This window comes from Rhineura floridana, chromosome 4, assembly GCF_030035675.1.
Source record: "Rhineura floridana isolate rRhiFlo1 chromosome 4, rRhiFlo1.hap2, whole genome shotgun sequence".
Taxonomy (NCBI): Eukaryota; Metazoa; Chordata; class Lepidosauria; order Squamata; family Rhineuridae; genus Rhineura; species Rhineura floridana.
Genome location: NC_084483.1, coordinates 185,870,709 through 185,892,668, shown reverse-complemented (window position 1 = coordinate 185,892,668; position 21,960 = coordinate 185,870,709). Strand labels below are relative to the sequence as shown.

At 42.3% G+C, this 21,960-nt stretch overlaps 1 protein-coding gene across 4 annotated transcripts; it reads left to right on the top strand.

Annotated features, from left to right (window-relative positions):
- The first annotated feature begins 1,984 nt into the window (after positions 1 to 1,984).
- On the top strand, positions 1,985 to 20,121 carry LOC133383897 (heme-binding protein 1-like). 4 transcript variants are annotated; one of them, XM_061625488.1, is made up of 7 exons: positions 2,034 to 2,091; positions 4,320 to 4,397; positions 6,090 to 6,253; positions 9,192 to 9,277; positions 15,500 to 15,641; positions 15,780 to 15,963; positions 18,938 to 20,121. In XM_061625488.1, the coding sequence occupies exons 3-7, from the start codon at positions 6,106 to 6,108 to the stop codon at positions 19,110 to 19,112; spliced, it is 735 nt and encodes a 244-aa protein (XP_061481472.1). In that variant the 5' UTR covers positions 2,034 to 2,091; positions 4,320 to 4,397; positions 6,090 to 6,105; the 3' UTR covers positions 19,113 to 20,121. The 4 variants fall into 4 exon arrangements, with proteins under 4 accessions (XP_061481471.1, XP_061481472.1, XP_061481473.1 ...); XM_061625487.1 differs by lacking the exon at positions 4,320 to 4,397 and having other exon boundaries at positions 1,985 to 2,091; XM_061625489.1 differs by lacking the exons at positions 2,034 to 2,091; positions 4,320 to 4,397 and adding an exon at positions 2,303 to 2,519.
- Positions 20,122 to 21,960: the final 1,839 nt, after the last annotated feature.

The window sequence follows — 21,960 nt, the reverse complement described above, 5'->3', positions numbered from 1 at the left end:
ACATGCCAGTGCGTCCCACCTGGCCCAGAGCTTCTGTTAGGCTCAGGGCATGAATAAGTGCATCTATGCAGAACCAAAATGGGCAAAAACATGCATGAACAAATAAGTAACTGGGGGTACCCACCCTGGCTCTGGGCCAGACAAATCATACATCCCAGGAAAGGGGAGGGTATTCTCTGTGAGATTCCACTGCTTCCCACCTGGCCTGAGCTTCTGCTGGGTGCAGGGCATGGATAAGGGCATCTATGAACAACCAAAATAGACAAAAATATGTAGACAAAGAAGTACCTGAAGGTCCCCACCCCAAAATATGCTCTGGGCCAGGCCAAATCATACACCCCAGGAAAGGGATGTCTTCTACAATGATGCCAATGCTTCCCACGTGGTCCAGAACTTCTGTTGGGTGCAGGGCATGTATGCACAACCAAAAGAGACAAAAAGCAAAGAAAAAAGTATCTATGGGTGCTCATCACAAAATATTCTCTGGGCCAAGACAAATCATACAGCCCAGAAAATGATAAGAGTGTTCTCTATGATACCCAAGTGCTTACGGCCAGTGCTTATGATCTATGTGGAATTTCTTAATGTTTAATTTTTGTATTGGTCTTCCCTGTTACTTACCTTGTTATAGCTTAATTATTATTATTTTTAAAAGGCATTGATGTTGGTGACTCGTGGTAGGATCAACAAACAATGATTTATTGAAGATGTAATTTAGTAGATGACACTCTAAAGTATGCATGGATGGCATCTCATAGAACACACTCTTCCAGATGCATGGAAGTATTATTTGTGGTGCCCCAAATCATCTTTTAGGATGGGCACTCCAGTTTCTTATTTTCTTTACATATTCGCTATTTTTCTAATACATATATGCCCTTATCTGTACCATACATACAAAATAAGCTCTGAACTGGGAGGGAACTCTCTCCCACATGCATGGCTGTACGACTTGTAGTTCCCAAAGCATGTTTTGGGGTGGGAACCCACAATTCCTTATATATGTTCAACATTGCATGTAGATCATGCAATGCATGTAGTTCGGGCCAAGTTGAAGGTTCTAGTTTTGGTATACAAAGCCCTATACAGATTGGGACCAGGATACCTGAAAGACCGTCTTATCCCTTATATACCCAATTGATCACTGTGCTCGGCAGGTGAGGGCCTCCTGCAGATACTATCTTATCAGGAGGTTCGTTCTGCACAATATAGGAAACGGACCTTTAGCGTGGCAGCACCTACCTTGTGGAATTCCCTCCCCTTGAATATAAGACAGGTGCCATCTCTGTTATCTTTTCATCGCCTATTGAAGACCTTCCTCTTTCAGCAAACCTTTTAAGTTGAGACCTATCCCAGTCTGCATCTGTGTTGTTATTGCTTTTTAATATTTTCTTTTTAGAATGTTTTTAATCTTAGACAATGTCTTGAAAGCTGTTTTAAAGAAACGTTTGCAAAGGTGTTTTGTTTTAATGTGTTTTAAAGTTTGTTTTTATGATGTTTTAAAGTTTTTAGTGCTTTTGTTTCCCTCCCTGGACTCCTGCCAGGAGGAAGAGTGGGATATAAATCAAATAATAAATAAATAAATGTCGCATGTTGTACATAGATGCACATATCCATTTTGTATTTCCACAAGAAAATCCATGCCAGGTACCATGCAGTGGTATTTCATTGAGGACACTCTCCCCTTTTATCAGGTGAATGATGTTTCATGGCCCACAGGAGATTTTGGAGTGGTCACCTGAGGATTTGCTGCCGGCCAGTGTCTGACTCAGTGGCTTCCTACGTTCCTGTATAAGATTTAAAAAGCACACGCAGATTTAAGCCATAATTCCCAGGTCACTTCCATGATCTTTGTCCCGCACATGGAGGATTATACCGCCTGCAATCGGAAATCTCGGTTAGACTGTAGCCCCTTGGAAGGAAAAGGGGGAGCCGGAAAGCCACCTCTTTAATTTGTCTGGCGGTGACGTCATTGGGCCCGAGAGCAAGGTCCCGCCCTTTCGCTTGAGTGACTCACACATGGGTTCCCGCCTCTTTTTCTTTCGAGCGCCAGGATCCGTTCCGGGTCGCTCAAGACGCAGAAAGTGGCAGGTAATGGCTCCCACCTTCCTTCTCTTTCACCCAACCCAGTAGAGGAGTGGGTTGTTCGCTCCTCTGTCCCCCTCCTCGCGGAGGGCGCGAAGCTGAGGCATTGGTGGTTGGAGGCTGAGAGGGCGGAACTTAGGGCTGCCCTGAGGTCAGGTTCCGTTGCTTGTTGTCCTCAGTACGGACTGGCAGGTCGATTCACTGCCCGTTACTGCCGAGGACGCCTGGTCTCCTTCCCTGTGGAGCCGGTCCCGCCGGAGCACTCACCCTGAGCCGTCTTGAATGGCTTGAGTCCCTATTTGTTTATTTATTTGTTTAAAATGCATAAGCCGTCATTAATTCAAAGACGGCTCTCGTACGGTATATTAGACGAACGTTGAAATTACAACTACAGTATATTGTAAAAGATGATCCACGCGACAATAAAACGAAGGGTAAAACCATTTGAAAACGCCCCCATCCTTGGCATATACACCCAATCAAGACAGACTCCCAGCTCCCTTTCTCTGCAAGTGTGCCTTGCCGACCCCTTCCCGCCTTCCTATATTTTGTTTCATCGGCCCCACGGCCCACCTACTTTGCATTTATCCCTCCGATTCAGTCGCCCTGCCCTATCTTCCATTCCAGCCTCTGTCTTAACAAAACAAACTGCCCTTGCTCCACCAACAGCCTGTCAGTTTAAAAAAGCAAACTTTCGCACACACAAACCATTTTTACTTAAAATTTCTACATAGCTGGAAGAAATTCAAGAAGTGTAACTTTTCCTGTCATTGCACTGCCAAACGTATCTGCGCAAGTGAAAACTATAGCTGTTGAATGTCTGCCTATCACTACTACAGTAGGCCCCTCAATAGCGTACGCATGTCGTGACTCCTTAAGACAGCAATGGGTAGAAGGTAGATCTGGATCATTAGTTAGCATAACTTTTCTAATGAAGCTGTACCTTGCTATGTTAGAGCTCTAAGAGTGCAGAAAACCTATTATTTCCAAAAAAATCTGTCAAACAAAGTTATTTTGGAAACTATCTTAAGAAGGTTGTAAAAGAAAAGGAGGGATGACCTTTTCTTGGTCAGTAAAACTGTTAATGTACTGCCTTCAAGTCGATTCCAACTTATGGCGACCCTATGAATCGGGTTTTCATGAGGCTGAGAGGCAGTGACTGGCCCAAAGTCACCCAGTGAGTTTCATGGCTGTGTGGGGATTTGAACCATGGTCTCCCAGGTCATAGTCCAACACCTTACTAGTCAGTATCTGAATAAAAAACAAAACAGGTATCATTCCAAAGGGAGGCTCCTCAAAGATCCTTGCTTTGGCTGACTAAAAAACATTACAAATAAACAATTGTGAATGATCTGACATGACATAGTAACAAATTGTTCACAAAAGCTGGAGAATGGTGAGATGGCAACAGTTGTAGGTATTCCAAAATTTGGAGAAATGTAGTACATAATGTTGAATTCCTAACAATAGATTGGATCCAGATTTCTTCTGCTTGTCCTATTGAAATAACTTGGATTTAATTGCAGAGATTTAAAAAACAAAGCGGGGGATGTGGGAGACAAAATATTATTTCCCCCATCTACATTCAGAAGTGGTAGTATCCATTCCACCAACACATTTTGCTGCATGTGTAGCCAGTTCCCAGACTTCATGATTTCAGTGGGATTTACATACATAAGTAAGTTATGCATGAACTTATGCAGGTATATATACTTAGGAATAATCACCACTAAATTTCATGGGACTAACTCAAATATTATTTCTATTCTCTTCTTGAATGGAAATTTTTTTTATTTAAGATGTCATAACCAGAGAAGCACACAATGTTCAAGATATGGATAAATATCTACTGCTAAACTGCTACATTTTCTGTAGGTAGATGGTTTATCTTTGAAACACCTGCATTTCTTTATTTCTGTACCCTTCATATGGAATGATCCTATGCATGTTTACTCTGAATGTTCCACTGTGTTCAGTTGTTCATACTTCCAGGTAAGTGAGCACATGACTGCAACCTGAATTATCTTTAACTTCTTTACATATCTATATGTTCAGGATACTATCATCCTAAAGTAGTATTCAAGAGTCTACTCAAGCAACAAGGCATTAATATGTATAGAATATTTTCCTATCATTCTAGTTAATGTAGTAGTTTTCCTTTAAACCAAAGGCTGTAATAATTCTCAGTTTAAAAAATCATGTCTTTTTACTATTTTCTCCATTTATGCTATCAGAAACAAATGAAAAAATGGAAATGGACTGCCTTCAAGTCGATTCTGACTTATGGCGACCCTATGAATAAGGTTTTCATGGTAAGCAGTATTCAGAGAAGGTTTACCATTGCCTTCCTCTGAGGCTGAGAGGCAGTGACTGGCACAAGGTCACCCAGTGAGTTTCATTGCTGTGTGGGGATTCGAACCCTGGTCTCCCAGGTCATAGTCCAACACCTTAACCACTATACCACACTGACTCTAATAAAAACATACAAAAACATTTCACAGCTTTTATCAGGGCTGTGGAGTTGGAGTCGGGAGCAATTTTGGGTGGAGTCGGAAGAAATGTTCCGACTCTGACTCCTTCATAAATGGCAAATGTATATTAACTAGTAATAACAAATTTACTGTAGTAAAATAGTAGCACAAGGCATTTCATCACTACCACGTGAATCCAGAGCTTGGAAAAGTTACTTTTTTGAACTACAACTCCCACGAGCCCAATCCCTGGGGCTGATGGGAGTTGTAGTCTAAAAAAATGCAACAAAACCTCTATCTGTAAGGTTGAAATAAAATAGACTCAGAGGGGTTCCCATTAAAATATTTAATTCAACTTTACTGTAATGATTATAATATTTGGAATGGAATCTAGATAGGGAAGGGCCATAGCTCATTGGTAGGGCATCTGCTTTGTATGTAGAAGGTTCAGTCCCTGGCATCTCCAGGTAGGGCTGGGAATGCCCCCTGCCTGAAACCCTGGAGAGATGCTGCCAATCATTGTAGATGTTACTGAGCTAGATGGACTAATGGGCTGACTCGGTATAAGGCAGCTTCCTATGTTTCCTAATGTTCATAAATTAGTCAGGAGGTTCACTTCTCTCCTGAATAAACTGATAGCCAGATATGAACACAAGAAGAAAGCACATGAGATCCTTTGCTGTTGTTCATGTTGACCCTTGTAGAACTGGAATATACAAGTCCCAAACCAAAACTTAAACAATGACTTCTAAGTAGCATAAAATAAATTAGAATTCAGATTACAAATAAAACCAGCGGCAGCAACATTTAAAGTGTGAAGGATGAACAGAGGGCCCTCTAAGAGTAGGATGGCATGATGGAAAAGGGGACAGGGTTCCTGCACCTTTAGTCCTTGCACAGAAGTGAGAAGTTCAGCATGGGTACTCTGCATGAGAAGCTACACCTACTAAAATTCCCTCTTCTACACAACTGTTAAAGGTGCAGGAGCCCTTTCCTCTTTTTCTTTTGGCCACTCTATCCAGGAGCCTCAGCCCTTGGAAAACATTCACCAGTGGTTCTCTCATTCACTCTAAGTGCCTTGAGTTTCCCACTGGATGTTATTTGTGATAGTGTCTTTTCAGCTTCTCAGAATGCTCTGCCTGAACTTAGCACATTAGACTCGGGGTTGTATCCAATAGAGTTGCTCCATTTGTGCAAGGACTTCCACTTGTGCAATGGAACGTCTTCTCCCTCTCCCCATGTGCTCCCAATATTTATTCTGGGGTCTCCCACAACCACCCAGAGCAGATTCAGGGGATGGGTATTGGGAAAGGGAAGAGACATTCCATTGCACAAGTAGAAGTCGTTGCATGAATAGGATGACTTTGCTGGAGCTCTCTGTTTCTGCAGAATTTTGTGGTGCTGGGACATGTCATAGCAGCTCCCAAGAAAATGGTGTCATGTGCACATAGCACTTCCCTCATAGATGGAGTGGAGCTATTATTGTGATCACTCGAACCACTCAGGTAGAATTTTCTGTTGCATCCTCTACAGGAGCTACAGCATTAATATGGCTCGTATTACCCTTGAGGAATTGAATGAACTGGATGATGAAGTCCCCGATGAAGATGATGAACTAATGGATGGAGAGGAACAGAACAGGTTGTTTTCTCATTGGGAGGCAGTAGCCAGCACTCACCAAGTGTCACTCCCTCAAGGTAAGAATTTGCATGACGGCCCCAATTAAGCTGCCCCTTCAAAGAGGAGAGGGTGTAGAGTTTTAATCTGCAAGGTGAGGTCCTGCTTCTGCCTACCTTTGTACTTCAGCCTTTACATACTCAGCCTCCAGCTCAAAAGTATCCCCTCTCACTTTATCTTTGGTTCTCCAGCACACATGCCAAGCAGCTGGCATGTTTATCTACTCATGTTTTGTTTCATGCTTTTTTTTTTTAAAAGCTTTTAAAACAACTTATGTGCTGTAATAGGGGAAGGAAGGCAGCTTTGTGACTTGCAACAAGGGCCAGCCAATCAGTGCTGTGCACAGCCTGGCTCTGGGAAGGTGGGGAGACAGAGGGTGGCTTCATGATTAACACAAGGGCCACCCAGTCGGCACTGTGCAAATGAAGTTTCAGCTTTAAACTAGAAGAATGGGCTCCTCTTTAAGCTTAGTCCTTTAACAGAAGGCTGCATATGTGTATGGGCTGACCACAGAAATCATGGGTTGTATCCAACACTGCTGTTCCATTAGTGCATAGATTTTCATTTGTGCAATGGACCTTTCCTCTTCTGTCCCCTGCAGCCCCTTGTGCACCCTCAAAATCTGTTCCAGATTGTTGGAGGACCCTCCAGAGCAGATTTTGAGGGTGCATGGGGAGAGGAAGCAGAAATCCCGTTGACTGAGTAAAACTTCCAAGTGCATGGCATTGGAAACAACCCCATATGTACAAGTGCTAGCATTTATATAGTGTACATCCTTTCTACCACAATTCCCCTCACATTTTTCTTCAGCTCTCCATTCCCGATGGCTAAGCACTGGAAAGTAAGTTGATGTTTTGGAGGGGTTAATGTGGAAAAACATTTCAGTGCTAAAGTGCTTTCTTAGTACAGTAGGGCCCCACTTTTCGGTGTTCCGCTAATACTGCAGTTTTCAATTAGACTAAGGCCCCACTCATATGGTGCTTGTTCTGCTTTTATGGCGTTTTTCAGGTGTCAGGCACCATTCTATTGATGGAGTTCGCTTTTAGGCAGGTTTTGCTTTTAGGTGGGGGTCTGGAATGTAACCTGCCATATGAGTGAGGCGCTACTGTGTCTAATTTGTTTTAAAGATTTTGCACTCATATCAAAGTAATGTTCTTATAATTGGGACTATTAATAATGTTGATTGCTTAAGTGGATTGAATGCATTGAACATGGAGTTGAGAGTTTGGTTTCCTGTGGTCTATAACTAGTACTAGAGATACCTTAGAGGAAATCCGCTCCGTCTCTTTTCTGGTAGAACTGGAGTAAAGCTGCAGATTACAGCATAATATTTGCATGAGTAAAGTTATTTTAAGCACTTTACATAGTCAGAGGCATATAAAGGGATGTGTTAAGTATTAGAATCGGATAGTCCCCTGTCCCTCAGCATGGGGAAAAAAGTAATGTTTATTTTTATTTATATGCCACTTTTTCACAATGGACAATGCCAAAAGTGGCTAAATGTTAAATAAATATCCAAAAAACCCTATTGTATTTGTACATATTTTAAAAAAGTAAACAAATTCAAACCAAACCAACAATTCGTCAGATGTATCCTGACGTAGATTAAATGTTACAATAAAACAATTCAATAGATGTAGCATAACTTTAAAAATTAACGTAAGATAATGCACCAACCTATTTGCATTTAATCTGTAGTTTGTTTATTTATTATTTGCACTTCTGTCCTGCCGTTCATCAGTTTCATGATCCTAGGGTAAGTTACAGTTAGCAGTTACACTACTTTCGAAGAAGAGCCATAGCTCAGTGGCAGAGCATCTGCCTTGCACACAGAAGGTCCTAGTTCAATCCTCAGCATCTCCAGGTAGGAAAGACTCCTATCTGAAGCCATGGAGAGCTGCTGCCAGTGTAGAAATACTGAGTTAGACGGGCCAATGGTCTAACTTGGTTTAAGGCAGCTTCCTATGTTCCCCAGTACTAAAAAAAATGGTAAAAGCAAAAAACATTTTTTAAATACAATAGCAATACAGAAATGCATCAGATTGGCAATAACTAGTTTGCAGTTCAACTCACATCAATAAAATACAAAAAAACCTGGATACAAAAACAATATTACAATTAAAGAAGGTGGGAAGGGAGAAAGGGCCGTAGAAAACCAGTTTAAGTGCAGTTAGAGATCATGGGGGCAAGGTCTTCTCTCAAGGGTAGAAGGGTCACAGCAGGCTCCTTCATCCTTCCTCCAAAGAGTGAACTGTTAGCACCTATCCATCTGTGCTGTTTCAGGAAGAGCTAATTCCAACTAAGTATTTATTATGTATTTCTTTATTCAAGATAAAACCCTCACAAAGCAATTTACGTAGAAAAATTGGGCAGTACTAAGGGCACTCATTCTGTTAGCCCAAGGATTTCAGGCTGCCCAACAGAACTTCCCCTACCTCTCCTCCCTCTCCTCCCCCCTGCTAAATCTGTTCTGGCTTTCCCCCTAACCCTCCAGAGTAGATTTGGGGAGGGTGTGGGGCATGCATGGGGTGAGGAAGGACGTTCCATTGCACAAATGGAAATCCTTGTGCAAATGGAATGAGTGCATTGGATACCATCCATTAAAACAATAAGCATCAGTTGAAACTATATAATACAACAGCCAAGACAAGCAAAATGATTTTTTTTAAATGTACATCTCTTCTCCCTTTAAGGCAAGATGTTTCTTGAATAGCCCTGTGAGTGGCAGCTGGAGGAGGGTGAGGCCACCTTAGCTGGAATACAGGGAGCTCAATCATTAGTAGTTCTCCATGCAGCACTACCTTCCTTTTATGTATTCAGATCTATAGTGTACCCTACTGAAAAGGCCTAAGGAAGGTAGTTTGTTTAAGAACACAGGTTTCTATAGATACTTGGAAAATTTTAAACATATTTTTCAGTTTTAAAGCCATTTTCCCCTAATTGACTCTGTTTTGACAGAGATGGCTGGACCAATAGTGCAAATGACGCGCCATAACCAGATGCGAGAGGATGTGCCCTATGCTACTTTATCACAGCATGAGAAGGTGAGCACTCTCGCAAATACAGACTTTGATTTCTTGACAGGTTTGGAGTGCTGTTCCTAATGAAAAGGGTGTGTGTGTGTGTGTGCACTGGCTGACTTTAGCTTTGTGGTATCTCGTGGAGAGAAGAGCAGATGCAAGTAATGTAGTATGTCCTCCCTGCCATTCCTCCTCATCTTTCTTCAGAGTCCAACCTGTCACTCTTCCAGCACTCCAGTGTAAGTTTTTGGTGTCATTAAACTAGTGCCAAATCTGTCCTTCTACAATACTATACATGTCTACTCAAAAGTGAGCCTCATTGAACTCTGTTGACTTGCTCCGAGGTAAGTGTGTATAGCAAGGATGGCTGAACACGTCCCACCATGACTTTTGGGGTGGCTCACAGAGACCTGACAATTAGGCAGCAAATCAATGGTGACTTCATTCCCCTCCCCCCCAACATAATTCGCCCCACCTTTTAAAATGTTTCAGCGGCTGCTTACCTTAACTGGACTTCCCCAAGAGCCCTCAGATACTTTTTTTGGCAATTTCTTGTGAACTGGGGCTTGTAAAAACACCCCAAAACATCTGCTCCTGACATCTTGTTGCAGGTTCCATCTACACTATTAATAGTGCTAGTTGGAAGCTGCCCATGATGTCCTCGGCAGCCGAAGATGAACGATAACTTGATTGCTGCCAAAGGCATCACAGCTGGTGATACAGCAGTAAATAGTATAAGCAGGTCAACAGGGGCCTCCTGTAGCTTTGCACCAATGTCTGACAAAGAGATGCAATTTCTAACTATCATTCTCAAGAGCAGCCAAAGCATGACACTACAGAAGGTTCACAAAGCTCTTTGCCTGCTCTTGATGATGATTGTTGGAGATTGTATCACTTTGTTGGGCATTGGCCCAAAGCGACAGGAAGCACCATAGCAAATCTCCCCTCCCCTGCAAGGAAGGAGAGGGTGGAGAAAATTCCCATGGTGGCAGTGGTTGCTGCCTTTAGGCAAGTTCCTTGAATGGACCTACCTGCCTGCCCATCTGCCTTCCCTTCCGCTGAGCATGTGCATACATGTGCCTGCCTGAACGTGTGTGCATCAGCCCACTGTATGTATGTCACTCCTCTGTTGAGTGCAAGTGTGTGTGTGTGTGTGCACACGTGCTGGCATGCAGCCTTCAGAGGGGTGGCAAAGCTCCAGCCAATAAAGGTTAGCTGCTCCTGGTGTACAGAATTGTAGGTTGACTGGCCTATCTCTTCCGCTGTGCCCTCCCCCAGCAATCCCTCTTTTTCCTTCACCCATCATTGCCGATTGTAGCGATGGGCATTTTGTTAGTCTTACCTTCCCATTGTCATAATTTTAGTTTTGTCTCCATATATTAGTACTAACTGGATCGAAAGAATGCACTAATGGCTTGGATTCTTCAGTGCAGCAATATATGTTGAATTCAATCCACCTGGTCTTCCTCATCGTCTTGTTTTTTCTCTCTCTCTTTTTAATGCATGCAAGGGAAAATGTCTTTTAAGTAGTCTCTATTTTCCTCTGGTTGTTGAGGGTGCAGCAAGTTGAGATCTGTAAATCCACAGGCACTTCCTTGTCTTTTGTTTGCTGCATTTGATTTCTTGGAACCATATTTGTATGGAGTCAGAGAGCTTTGTAAACTTTCTGTTTTAGTGAGGAAACAATGTCCATTTCATGAAATGCAGTTTGGCTTTCAGGCGCAAAAGGGTGGGAGTGTTGTCTCAATATTCTGTAAGTATGATAGGTCCTTCAAGGACGTTTTCCAATATTAATTCTGGCATCAGTCTCCCTGGCTCAATTCAGCTGTAATGACAAACCAACAATCATGAGAATGAGTAGGTTTGCGCTCTCCCTTCTCCCTTCATATGTATGGGGAGGAAAATAAAAGCAGTAACTGATAGTTTGTGGCAAACCGTAGTTTCCTGGTTTTCATCCAAATGCAGAAAATTATGTTAAGAGCAACTGCTTTGCATGCCGAAGGTCCCAGGTTCAATCCCTGGCATCTCCATGTATGGCTGGGGGAGATCCCTGTCTAAAACCCTGGAGAGTTGCTGCCAGACTGTGTAGACAATTCTGAGCTAGATGGACCAATAGTCTGACTTGGAATAAGGCAGTTGCTATGTTCTCATTTATTGTAAAAAAAGTCTAATCTATAGACTTTGGCACCATTTTCTTGGGTTGAGCTCTAGCATTTCTCAGAGTAGCCTAATTGATGCCTAAATGCCTCTTTTTCTTGTCCAGATTCAGCACTAATTACCTATCATCAATTACTCTTTTTGCTCTCTGTTGTATTTGGACAGACTTTGCTAACCTAAATTTTACAATGAAAAATAGCATGTCAGATACCCTTAAGACCATCATCAGTCCCAACAGCACAAATGACATGACGACCAGCATTCATTTTCTCTTCCATGTTCGCACATTAATAGCATGATCCTATAATGCCACCTGTCAGTTTTTCTACAGACTGTTTTAAGTGCTATATATTCCCCCAAACCAGGGTCTTGCTGCATCTTTGCTATCATCTCAATCTTTGGAGTGTTTCCATGACCAAAGTCCAGGGCTCATAAACAATGAATGAGGTAGTAGCAGTTACAAACACCACAACTACAACTAACAGAATCCTTTTTTTCTGATGATTACACATCTTTTATTTATTTTGTTGTTATATTTATCTTTTGAATATAAATAAAAAAACATTTAAATCCTGTTTCTAGGGAATACTTTTTTAGGCTGCTAGTGTATGTGGGAGTACCACATGGTTGATCAGTATACAAATCCCTGCACATAGAAGATACACATTTCATGGTAAAAACTGATGCTGGAACCCTTCTCTCTGACATTTACTTTTCTGTCTATGAGGATTTTTGGTAGTAATGGAGGAGGGCCCCCCACTTGCCATCTAAAATGGTACAACCTCAAAACAAATTTGACACCTCCTATGTTGTCATCTGTGTGAACTAAGAGGACCAGGCTATAACTTGAGTATTTCCCCCCACAATTGGTTGTTGTTGTTATGTGCCTTCAAGTTGATTACGACTTATGACAACCCTATAAATTAGCGACCTCCAAGAGCATCTGTCATGAACCACCCTGCTCAGATCTTCTAAGTTCAGGTCTGTGGCTTCCTTTATGTAATCAATCCATCTCTTCTTTGGCCTTCCTCTTTTTCTACTCCCTGCTGTTTTTCCCAGCATTATTGTCTTTTCTAGTGAATCATGTCTTCTCATGATGCGTCCAAAGTATGATAACCTCAGTTTCATCATTTTAGCTTCTAGTGACAGTTCTGGTTTAATTCGTTCTAACACCCAATTATTTGTCTTTTTTGCAGTCCATGGTATGCGCAAAGCTCTCCTCCAGCACCACATTTCAAATGAGTTGATTTTTCTCTTATCTACCTTTTTCACTATCCAACTTTCACATCCATACATAGAGATTGGGAATACCATGGTCTGAATGATCCTGACTTTGGTGTTCAGTGATACATCTTTGCATTTGAGGACCTTTTCTAGTTCTCTCACAGCTGCCCTACCCAGTCCTAGCCTGATTTCTTGACTATTGTCTCCATTTTGGTTAATGACTGTGCCGAGGTATTGATAATCCTTGACAAGTTCAATGTCCTCATTAAAATTGGTAGACTATATTCTCTAAGTTGTATTTATCAGCTTTACTAATACTAGCCTTTCATGGCAAATTCTGCTACTCTCTCTGCATCTACTCTTGGATGTGATGTCTCTGAAGGGTTCTAACATTTTAAGTTGTTTTAAATTGTTTTTAAGAATATATTTTAAACTTTTGTAACCCACCCTGGGACCTCAGGGTCAAGTGATTTCTTCTTGCTTTCTGGTTAGCCATACCAATTAACAACATAAGAAGAGCCTGCTGGATCAGGCCAATGGTCCATCTAGTCCAGCATTCTGTTCTCACAGTGGCCAACCAGATGTCCATTCCATGGGAATGCTTTCTAGAAGAGTCGCATCATTTTCCTCTTTCGTTTTCTAACCCCAAACTGTATGTATGTTTTAGAGAAGCTGAATCTTCCTTTCTTCTGAAATATATCAGTATGCATGTGGAGTTATTACTCCATAGATGTGCAGGATAGTTTCAGGGACTGCTGAACTAATTATTTTGTTTTCTGTTTTTTTCTGTGTCAAAAGCATTTGGTTATATCATTCTCATTTTCTTTTTCTTTCTTTCCCTAACTGTATTGATGAGTTTTCCCCCTTTCCACTTTTGGTCATCATTCTTTTCTGTGTCTTTAGTCTAATTTTTGTCCAGTTTGTCTGGGTAGATTACAGGCTTTGGGAAGGAATATTCTTGTGATGAAGGCCTCTGGGTGGTGTTCAATGCTAATCCTACTCAGAGTAGACCCACTGAAGTTACTAGACACGGCTAACAATTCATTAATTTCAGTGGGTCTTCTCTGAGTAGGAGTTACTTGAATACAACCCTCTGTTAGTGCAGTGGCTGGGGTAATAAACCCGTTAGTGATTACTGAAGAAACAACAATTTTAAGCAACTTTCTTGAATCAATAAAAGCATTAATTAGTTAAAACAGTAGTGTATTTGATAAAAGTATATTCTGTAGAGAGGGCAGTGCTATAAACTGTTTCTTATCCTGACAGGTTTTGAGGATTTTTCCTATTATCAGTGGTGGTTCAGAGAAGCTTTAATGATTACCTTAATGAAAAGCACCCTAATACCTGTGTTGAGTGTGGTTTAAAACAGCTGATTAAAAAAGGTGAAGATGTTACAGCCTTTCACAAAGGAGAAATCTCTTGTTTCACCCGTTCCCTTTCTAAATGCCATTTTGGGTCTAATGACATTGAGATGTATCTGGCCTATATCAGTCTTTCTGTTTGGCTTTACCATGCAAAGAACCAAAATGGTGTAGAGCAGGGGCTACCAAGCTTTTTACACCAGTGAGCATTTTTCAAATTTTGAGAGAGTTCTGCAGGTACCATTCATAATATGGCTGCTGTGGGGGTGTGGCATAACATAAAATGGCTGCCATGGGAGACATGGCATAACAAAACATTAGAGAATACAGTCATTGCTTCTCCTTTCCCTCCCTCCCTCCAATCCCAGACAGCTTTATGCTTACCATGGGAAGTCAGCTGTGTCGTCCTTCTGGTCCTGATTGTGGAGATACAGTTGTTAAAGGCACAAGTACCCTGTTTTTCCCAATGCCAACCCTAAACCAAAGCCGTGCTGTACCCACTTACATGGGAGTAAGCCCCATTAAACACAGAGAGTTACTTCTGAGTAGACATGTATACCACTATTGTAAGTTAACTATACAGTGAATTTTTGATGAGTGTCTGGCTTTAGGTCCTGCACAGCGTGCCTGAGCCTCTTTGCAAAGTTTTCACATTTTGCATTTGTCATTTGGGGAGCGGATTCTTTCACGTCCACCTTACTGTATTTGCAGACAATAACTTCTAGGAGTACCTGATCTCAAACAAACCTACCACAGAAAAGATGCATTCTGGTTGCTAGGGGAAAAAAAGGAAGGACAAATTACAAAGATTCCAAGGACTACTAGAAAATAAGACGGAAGCAGGAAAAGTGCAGCAAAAGGGGGGGGGAATAGCAGTTCTTTCGGAATCCAGGAATTCATATTGCCTGGTGTCCAAATAACTCACTTATCAATCACAGCTCTGGCTTCACCCATTGATTAAAAACACTGACAGGCAGGAGCAGCCAGGCTGGCTCATTTCACAGAAAACACTTGGAAGAGTACCTGCACATTTTGCTGCATAACTTTCTTTCTAGGAGAGCTAGAATCTTACTTGTTTTTTAGAAGAAAGCTCAGCGTCTGGGGCCCCTGTCCAAGGACACTGATGAAGGCCTTTGAGGATGCCATGATGGTGACCCCTGAATGTTGGACTGAGGTTGGGGAGACATGGCTGAAATTCCCCCTCTGCCATTAATCTCACTTTCGGCCCTTTCCTACCTCACAGGTTTGTTGTGAGGCTAAATGGAGAGGGAGAAAAGAATGTGTGATGCCATGAGCTTCTTGGAGGTAAGGTGGAATATAAAACTAGATAATAATTATTAATAATAAATTAGGTTTGGCAGTGGAGGTGTAACATTATATTTAGTTAGGATGGATTGGGAGTTATTATCTTTCCTCTAGTGCCAAAGCTTTTTAAATATGCAATTTCCAACCTGTGTTGTTTGAATTCGTCACTCTTGCTAACTCTTTTTCCTTTTTGGTTCAGTGTGAGGAGATAGCATATGAGGAACGGCTATACCCAGCTGGGAAATGGGCATGCATTACCAAAGGAGAACCAAAGTATGAGCAGAGCATCTCTATGGGTTTCATGAAACTAATACGGTACATCTGCAAGGAGAACTCCCTAGGTATGTGGAAGCAAGTGCCATGGCAGGGCACTAGCACCCTGCAGCAGCTGGACCATCTGGAACTGGAAAGGCAGGGGATGGGTTTCTCTGGATCCTCCTCTTTCACTGTCTGGTGTCTTTGCATGTGTTTTCATCTAGGCCGCCATTTGGGGATGACAGTGCCAGTGGTCAATGAGATCCACCTGAATGAGGAGGGCACTGAATTGCTGCAAGAAGTCATCACTGCCTATTACCTCCCTGCAGAATTTCAGCCTAACCCCCCTCTCCCCATGGACCCAGACATCCAGATCCTAGAGAGAATGCCACTTCGGGTTATTGCCAGGTGGGCCCTATTTCATGCATACTAGGTCTATGTTTTAAATGCCTATAAATAGGGAAGGGGAGAATGGATGCTTTCTTATTCTACCTGGGAGAAAAGGAGTGCATGGCAGAGGAGGAGGCGCTAAGTATGGAAGGCATACAAATTTCTGAGCGGAGAGTTCGATGGTCTACTGCCTCGGAATTTCTGTGTAGTAATCTCCCAGTCTCTATTAGGCAAGCAATATTAACACCTAAAAGAGATGCTTTGAAGCCATATCAATCAATCGTGTCCATATTGAGACCCATATTGACATCGAATAAACAATTACCGGCATTGGGGCCATCAAATTGCAGGTGGTTTGACCATGAATGTAAAATAGCAAAACGCCATCTAACTAATTACTCCTGCTGTGCAACAAGATGCCCGGAAAATTTTCAGCATTTACATCTAGTCCATTTGCATGCTTTATATAAGGCATTACTGAAAAGGGAAAAAGACGCATATGCTAGATCCCAATGGCAATTATTAGATCAGGCCATGGGCAAAAAAGACGAACGTGGTTTTTGGGAATTGGTGGCCAAAGGGATACGCACATCAAGCCCCCTAAACTCTTGGCAGATCCCTGCTGAAGTTTGGCATGCACACTTCAGCAAGCTCTATTCACCTCCCATTGGAGCTCCTGAGGTTCTCTTCCAAACGGACTACCCCCTCCCAGTCTGGCCCCCAGTCTTGGTCTCGCAAATAAAATCGCTCATGTCTACCTTGAGATCGGGCAAAGCCCCTGGAGAGGATATGCCCCCTCCTGAACTTTTTAAAAATTTTCCGGATTGTTGGGCACCCATCCTTGCCAAATTGTTTACACAAGTAAATAAGACCGGTATTTTCCCGGAAGGATGGAAGCAAAGCATTGTCATCCCCATCTATAAGAAAGGGGAAAAACGCGATCCTAACAACTATCGTCCCATCAGCCTTCTTGATACAGGGGTCAAATTGTACTCTAAATACCTGCTAACTAAAGTTCAAGAGTGGGAAACCACTAACCAGGTTATCTCCCTGGAACAAGCTGGTTTCCATAAAGGCCAGAGCACTATGGACCACTGCCTAACTCTTTATGGCATTGCAAGGAAAAGTATCCATGGCCCCACGAAACATCTTTATGCCACCTTCGTGGATCTGGCAGCGGCTTTTGACTCTATAGATAGAGCAAGGCTGTGGGCCAAGTTAGCCAAAACCAATATAGATAAGCAGCCTCTCTTTCTTATCAGAGAACTATATTCTGACAACAACACTGCAAGAGTTAGGGTGGGGCCCACTGGCTCACTTACAGATCCCATAGCCATCAATAAGGGAGTAAAGCAGGGCTGTCTATTGGCCCTTTTTCAATTTCTATCTTAACGAAATAACTTCTGAACTGGCGGGCCCTGAATACTTCCCCCCTGCCTCTGGAAATAGGAAAGTGTTGATACTTTTGTATGCTGACGACATGATTCTATTATCCATTATGCGAATTGGTTTGAGGAGACTCCTTAAGAAATGCAGTATATACTGCACAAAAGAAAACCTCATGATTAACTATTCTAAAACCAAAGTCATGGTCTTTGGTGAGAGGCCCAGGAACTTCCCTTGGTCCATAGATGGCCACCCAATTGAGCAATGCCGCACTTTTAAGTACCTGGGCATCTATTTCCAGGACAATCTTTCCTGGAAAACATATATAAATTATATTAAACTCTCAGCACTAAGATCTTGTGGGGCTATTTTGAGTTTTTATAGAACAGCTGGAGGCAATCTGGTCCTCCCTGCCTTAAAAATTTACATAAATTATGTTCTCGCCCAGATTTTATATGGGGCACTGGTATGGGGTTGGGAAAGCTCCAATATGCCCAGTCTAGAGGCAATTCAAAATAGTTTCATGAGAAAACTTTTGTGCCTCCCCTGGGGAACGCCGGTGGCCTTTCTTTGAGCAGAGCTTGGTCTCCCTCAACTCAGTGCTTGTGTCCACTACGCCCTGTTTAATTTTTGGGAATCTATAAAGAACACTCCTACTAAACTATGCTATGATATGGCTGCAAGGGATACGTGCTGGAGTGCCAGAATATCGTGCTTATATCACCTGTACCACATAACATCCTCGAACTCAATTGTCTCAAACCGAGGTAAATTAAAGAAAGCAATCTTTCAACACAGCAACTGGATTGATCGATTGGCTATCAACAACTCCAAATTCTCAAGGTGGTTTGTGTAATAAAAATGGATCATCTGAGAGCAAATTATTTGGCCTATTATATTCCACCTAACCTTAGGTATGCATTCACTGCCCTAAGATTCCAAACAATGCTGTCTGCGGTCTTATCAGGCCGGTATAGCCAGATTCCCTGGCATCAACGTGTGTGTATTTGTGGTGCAGATGTGATTGAAGATCTATCTCACTATCTGCTAGAGTGCCCTCTATATTCTCATCCCAGAGCCAAATTTCTTGATACCTTGCTGGTACGGTCGAGTTCACCGCAAGATAATATCATTTATCTTTTATCAGACCAGGACTACTCTGTTACACACAGGGTGGCCCTCTTTGCCCTTGCAGCACAAAAGTTACGGGCGAAGTTTGTCTCAGAAGTACTGAACAAATACTAGGGGGATTATGGTTATCTGTTCCTGTACTACATCCACTGTATATGGCTAAGGGACATATGGTTCCTGTTTTAAAGCTGTTTTAATGCTGTGCTAATGCCGACTGTTTCTGTTGTTTTTAAAATTGTAATTGCAAAGGCCTACGGCTAGGCAATAAAATTTGACTGACTGACTGAAGTGAGGAACAATGTTCTGAGATCCTATAACAGACAGGAAAGAACCTCATGGAAAGCTGGCTCTCTCCATTTTTCTTTATCCAGATCAGGAGGTGTATACTGGTGGATAGACAGCTGGGTGGGCAGAGAAGCAATTACCAGCACTAGATTTTTACGGGCAATTGTTTTGTTGTTCACCTTGTGTAAAGGGTGTTTTATGGGACAACTACGGAAGAAACGATCCTACGGGAGATTCACCTTCTCTGGGAATTGCTGGGCTCCACAGATAATGTGCTCCGTGAAACCTACATGGTGGCTGCATACCAGAACCCTGGTGTCCCTAACCGCCGCAATGAGATCTGGTTTATCCGGCGAGCAGACTGAAAGTGCTCTGAATTCCTGACAAGATTACAATTTATCTTCCGTGACTGGATCTGGTTTAGATGGCAGTTCTGAAGGAGATGAATGCACATCCTTACTGACTATAGAATAGATGAGCCGCTCCTTTCCCTGTGGGTGAACCAAGGAATGATATCCCTTCCTGTGAACTCACAGCCAAGGGAAAAACTAGTACAGATCTGCCAGAGATGGTTTCTACCCCACTCCTGCAGGGAGTAGCGTGGGGTTATGGTATTTATTGATGGAGCTGGCACTGGAAGGAACAATGGGTGTCTGATTCAGTGGGCTCTGAGCGCAATCATGCCACAATTGAATGAAAGTACACTGGGGATTGTAGCCATCACTCACTTTTCAAGGGTTAGATATCAATCCTGAAATGAATCTGGAGAGCAGGTCTAAATACCACTGCTTGCAGCTGAGTCTGTAGCTGACAGATGTGGATGGCTGCGGCACAGGCCATGACTAAGTTACTTGTAGAAGGAGGATTTCACTTCTGATGTCTCAGAGCATCACTTTTAGCCATGTACATTGAGAGACTGTTAGTCAGCTGATTCTCCAGCAGCAGATCCATTCCTGCAGTCTGAGATGGAATAGCTTTAGACTTTCCTGACTGAAATAATTTGAACACATGTCCAGGAACAAACGGGAAATCCCTGGCAAAGGGCTATGGCTCAAAGGAAGATCTGAGAAGTGGAGATCTCAGAGGCACATTTTTCTGGCCTATAGATCCTCCTGTTTTCCCAAGAGTACTAAAAGAGGTAAATGCCACCCATTGACTGCCTCCCGTCTGCCAGCCAACTTCTTGATCAGGCGGGCCCAAGGGCTTGGTGTGAGCTGAGCAGGCTATATGAATATGTATGTAAGTTGTCAATGGCAGCGTTTTTGTTGCTGTGTGTTGCATTGTGCATTGACTGTTTGGTTTCACACTCATGAATGCTGCTGTCCTCTCCTGGCAGCACAAAGCAAATCCAAAATAAAATCTAGCTCAACCCTCTGTGGATGGTATTTTATTGACTTTTGTGACATCTGGAGGTCCAGTGTCTAACTGGGGTCGCCTCTGGGATGACCAGGTCAAAGAAAGCTGGCATCCTGAATTTAACCAAATGACAAGCAAGACAGCTGCTTGGTCAGAATCAGGGAGCTGATTTCGATATAAAGGAGTATTTATTTGTTTGTTTGTTTAATTTATATCCCACCCTTCCTCCCAAAGGGAGCCCAGGGTAGCAAACAACAGTGATAAAACACTAAAAAAAATTTAAAGAACATCTTAAAAATAATTACAATACAAATGCAGACTGGGATATGCCAGACTACAGCCATGCTGTCTTCTAAAACTGCTGTGTTCTAGGAAGGCACTGAATCACTACAAATGCCTCTTGACTCCTCAGAAGCGAATACATCCCCACTAGAGGTCAAATGAAATCTGGTCATAAGCAATTGAAGTCTTCCCCCCTTCAAAAAAAAAGTAGATGATTATGTTAGTTGTGCTTCTATTAGCTGTATTCTACATGACCACAGCCAAAATCAGTATGTAGCAGCAACTCATCTGTGTAAATTCCCACTCTATTGCACCTCTGTAAATGCAATTTACTTATTTCAGTGGTGAAAAGGTGTGCATTGCCTTGTTCTTTGGAAGCCATAACCTTGACACTGGAAGCATAAACCTTAAAATTAACAGGAGAGAGTGGCTGTCCAGATCTGTTGTCTCATCACATCCACACAGCTAACATTAATACTGTAGGGCAGCAAGGCAACAGTGTTGCCAACCTGGGCTCCTTCTGGGAAGAAGGGAGGGATATAAATTTATTAAATAACATATTCCAGGATAATTTGTAAAGCATACCATGGTTGCCAGGTGGTGGAAGAAGTAGATTTCATTGATGCTACTTCAATTTTTTGTTCATGACATCATCCCTCCAGAGACTGCTCTTGCTTAATTTGAGGCTATTGGGCAACTGCTTTTGTTGAAATGATGACGAATCAAAGATCTAACAGGAACACAAAGCCAGCTGTTCATGCATTCCCTGTATAAGAAGGGAGTGTGTTCCATAAAGTAGGCGCCATCATATATGTAGAACTTAATGAAGCTTTTGCCTCTTCCTCACATCCTTTGTTCCTAAATTAAGAAAATGTGGCTTTTTGTTACCATAAGCAGCTGGGAAACATACCTAAAGAGAGCTAATGTGGTGTAGTGGATGAACTTGAACCTGAGTTCACATTGATTGCCCACTTGGACATTAAACTAACCGGGTAAACATGGGCTATTTCTCAGCCTAAACTGACCTAATTGGTTTCTTGTGAGAATCAAATGAGGGAGGGGGAGGGGGAAATGGTAGCATGGGATAAAAATGTGTTAGACTAGTTCAACAGTTCAGCATCTGTCTAGAATTATGAAACAAGCAGGGCACCACACAATTCTGCCCCGGATCTACTACCGTTGTAATATATTCATTTATTACCTGGAGAATGGCGTAGTACTCTTAAAATCTCAGGTAATGCCAAACTGGGAGAACTTTGGTGGAATCATAATTCAAAATTATCTCACCAACATGAGAGGAATAAATATAAGAAGAAAAAGTGCAAAATTAAGAACAACCAGAGGCCCAATTACTACTGAGGGAACGTCTGTCTAGCAAGTGGCAGTGCAGGTTCAACAATTCAAAAATGACTATCATGCTGTGCAAGCCTCACTTAAATTAACTAAAAGCAGCCTGCTGCAGTCCAAGATTTGACTGAATATTGAATGAACTTCATCTGTTCTCAGCAATCCCACTCTAGGCCGCATACATTTCTCCTCTTTTTGGCCGCAGTCTTATACTGTACTTACCTCACT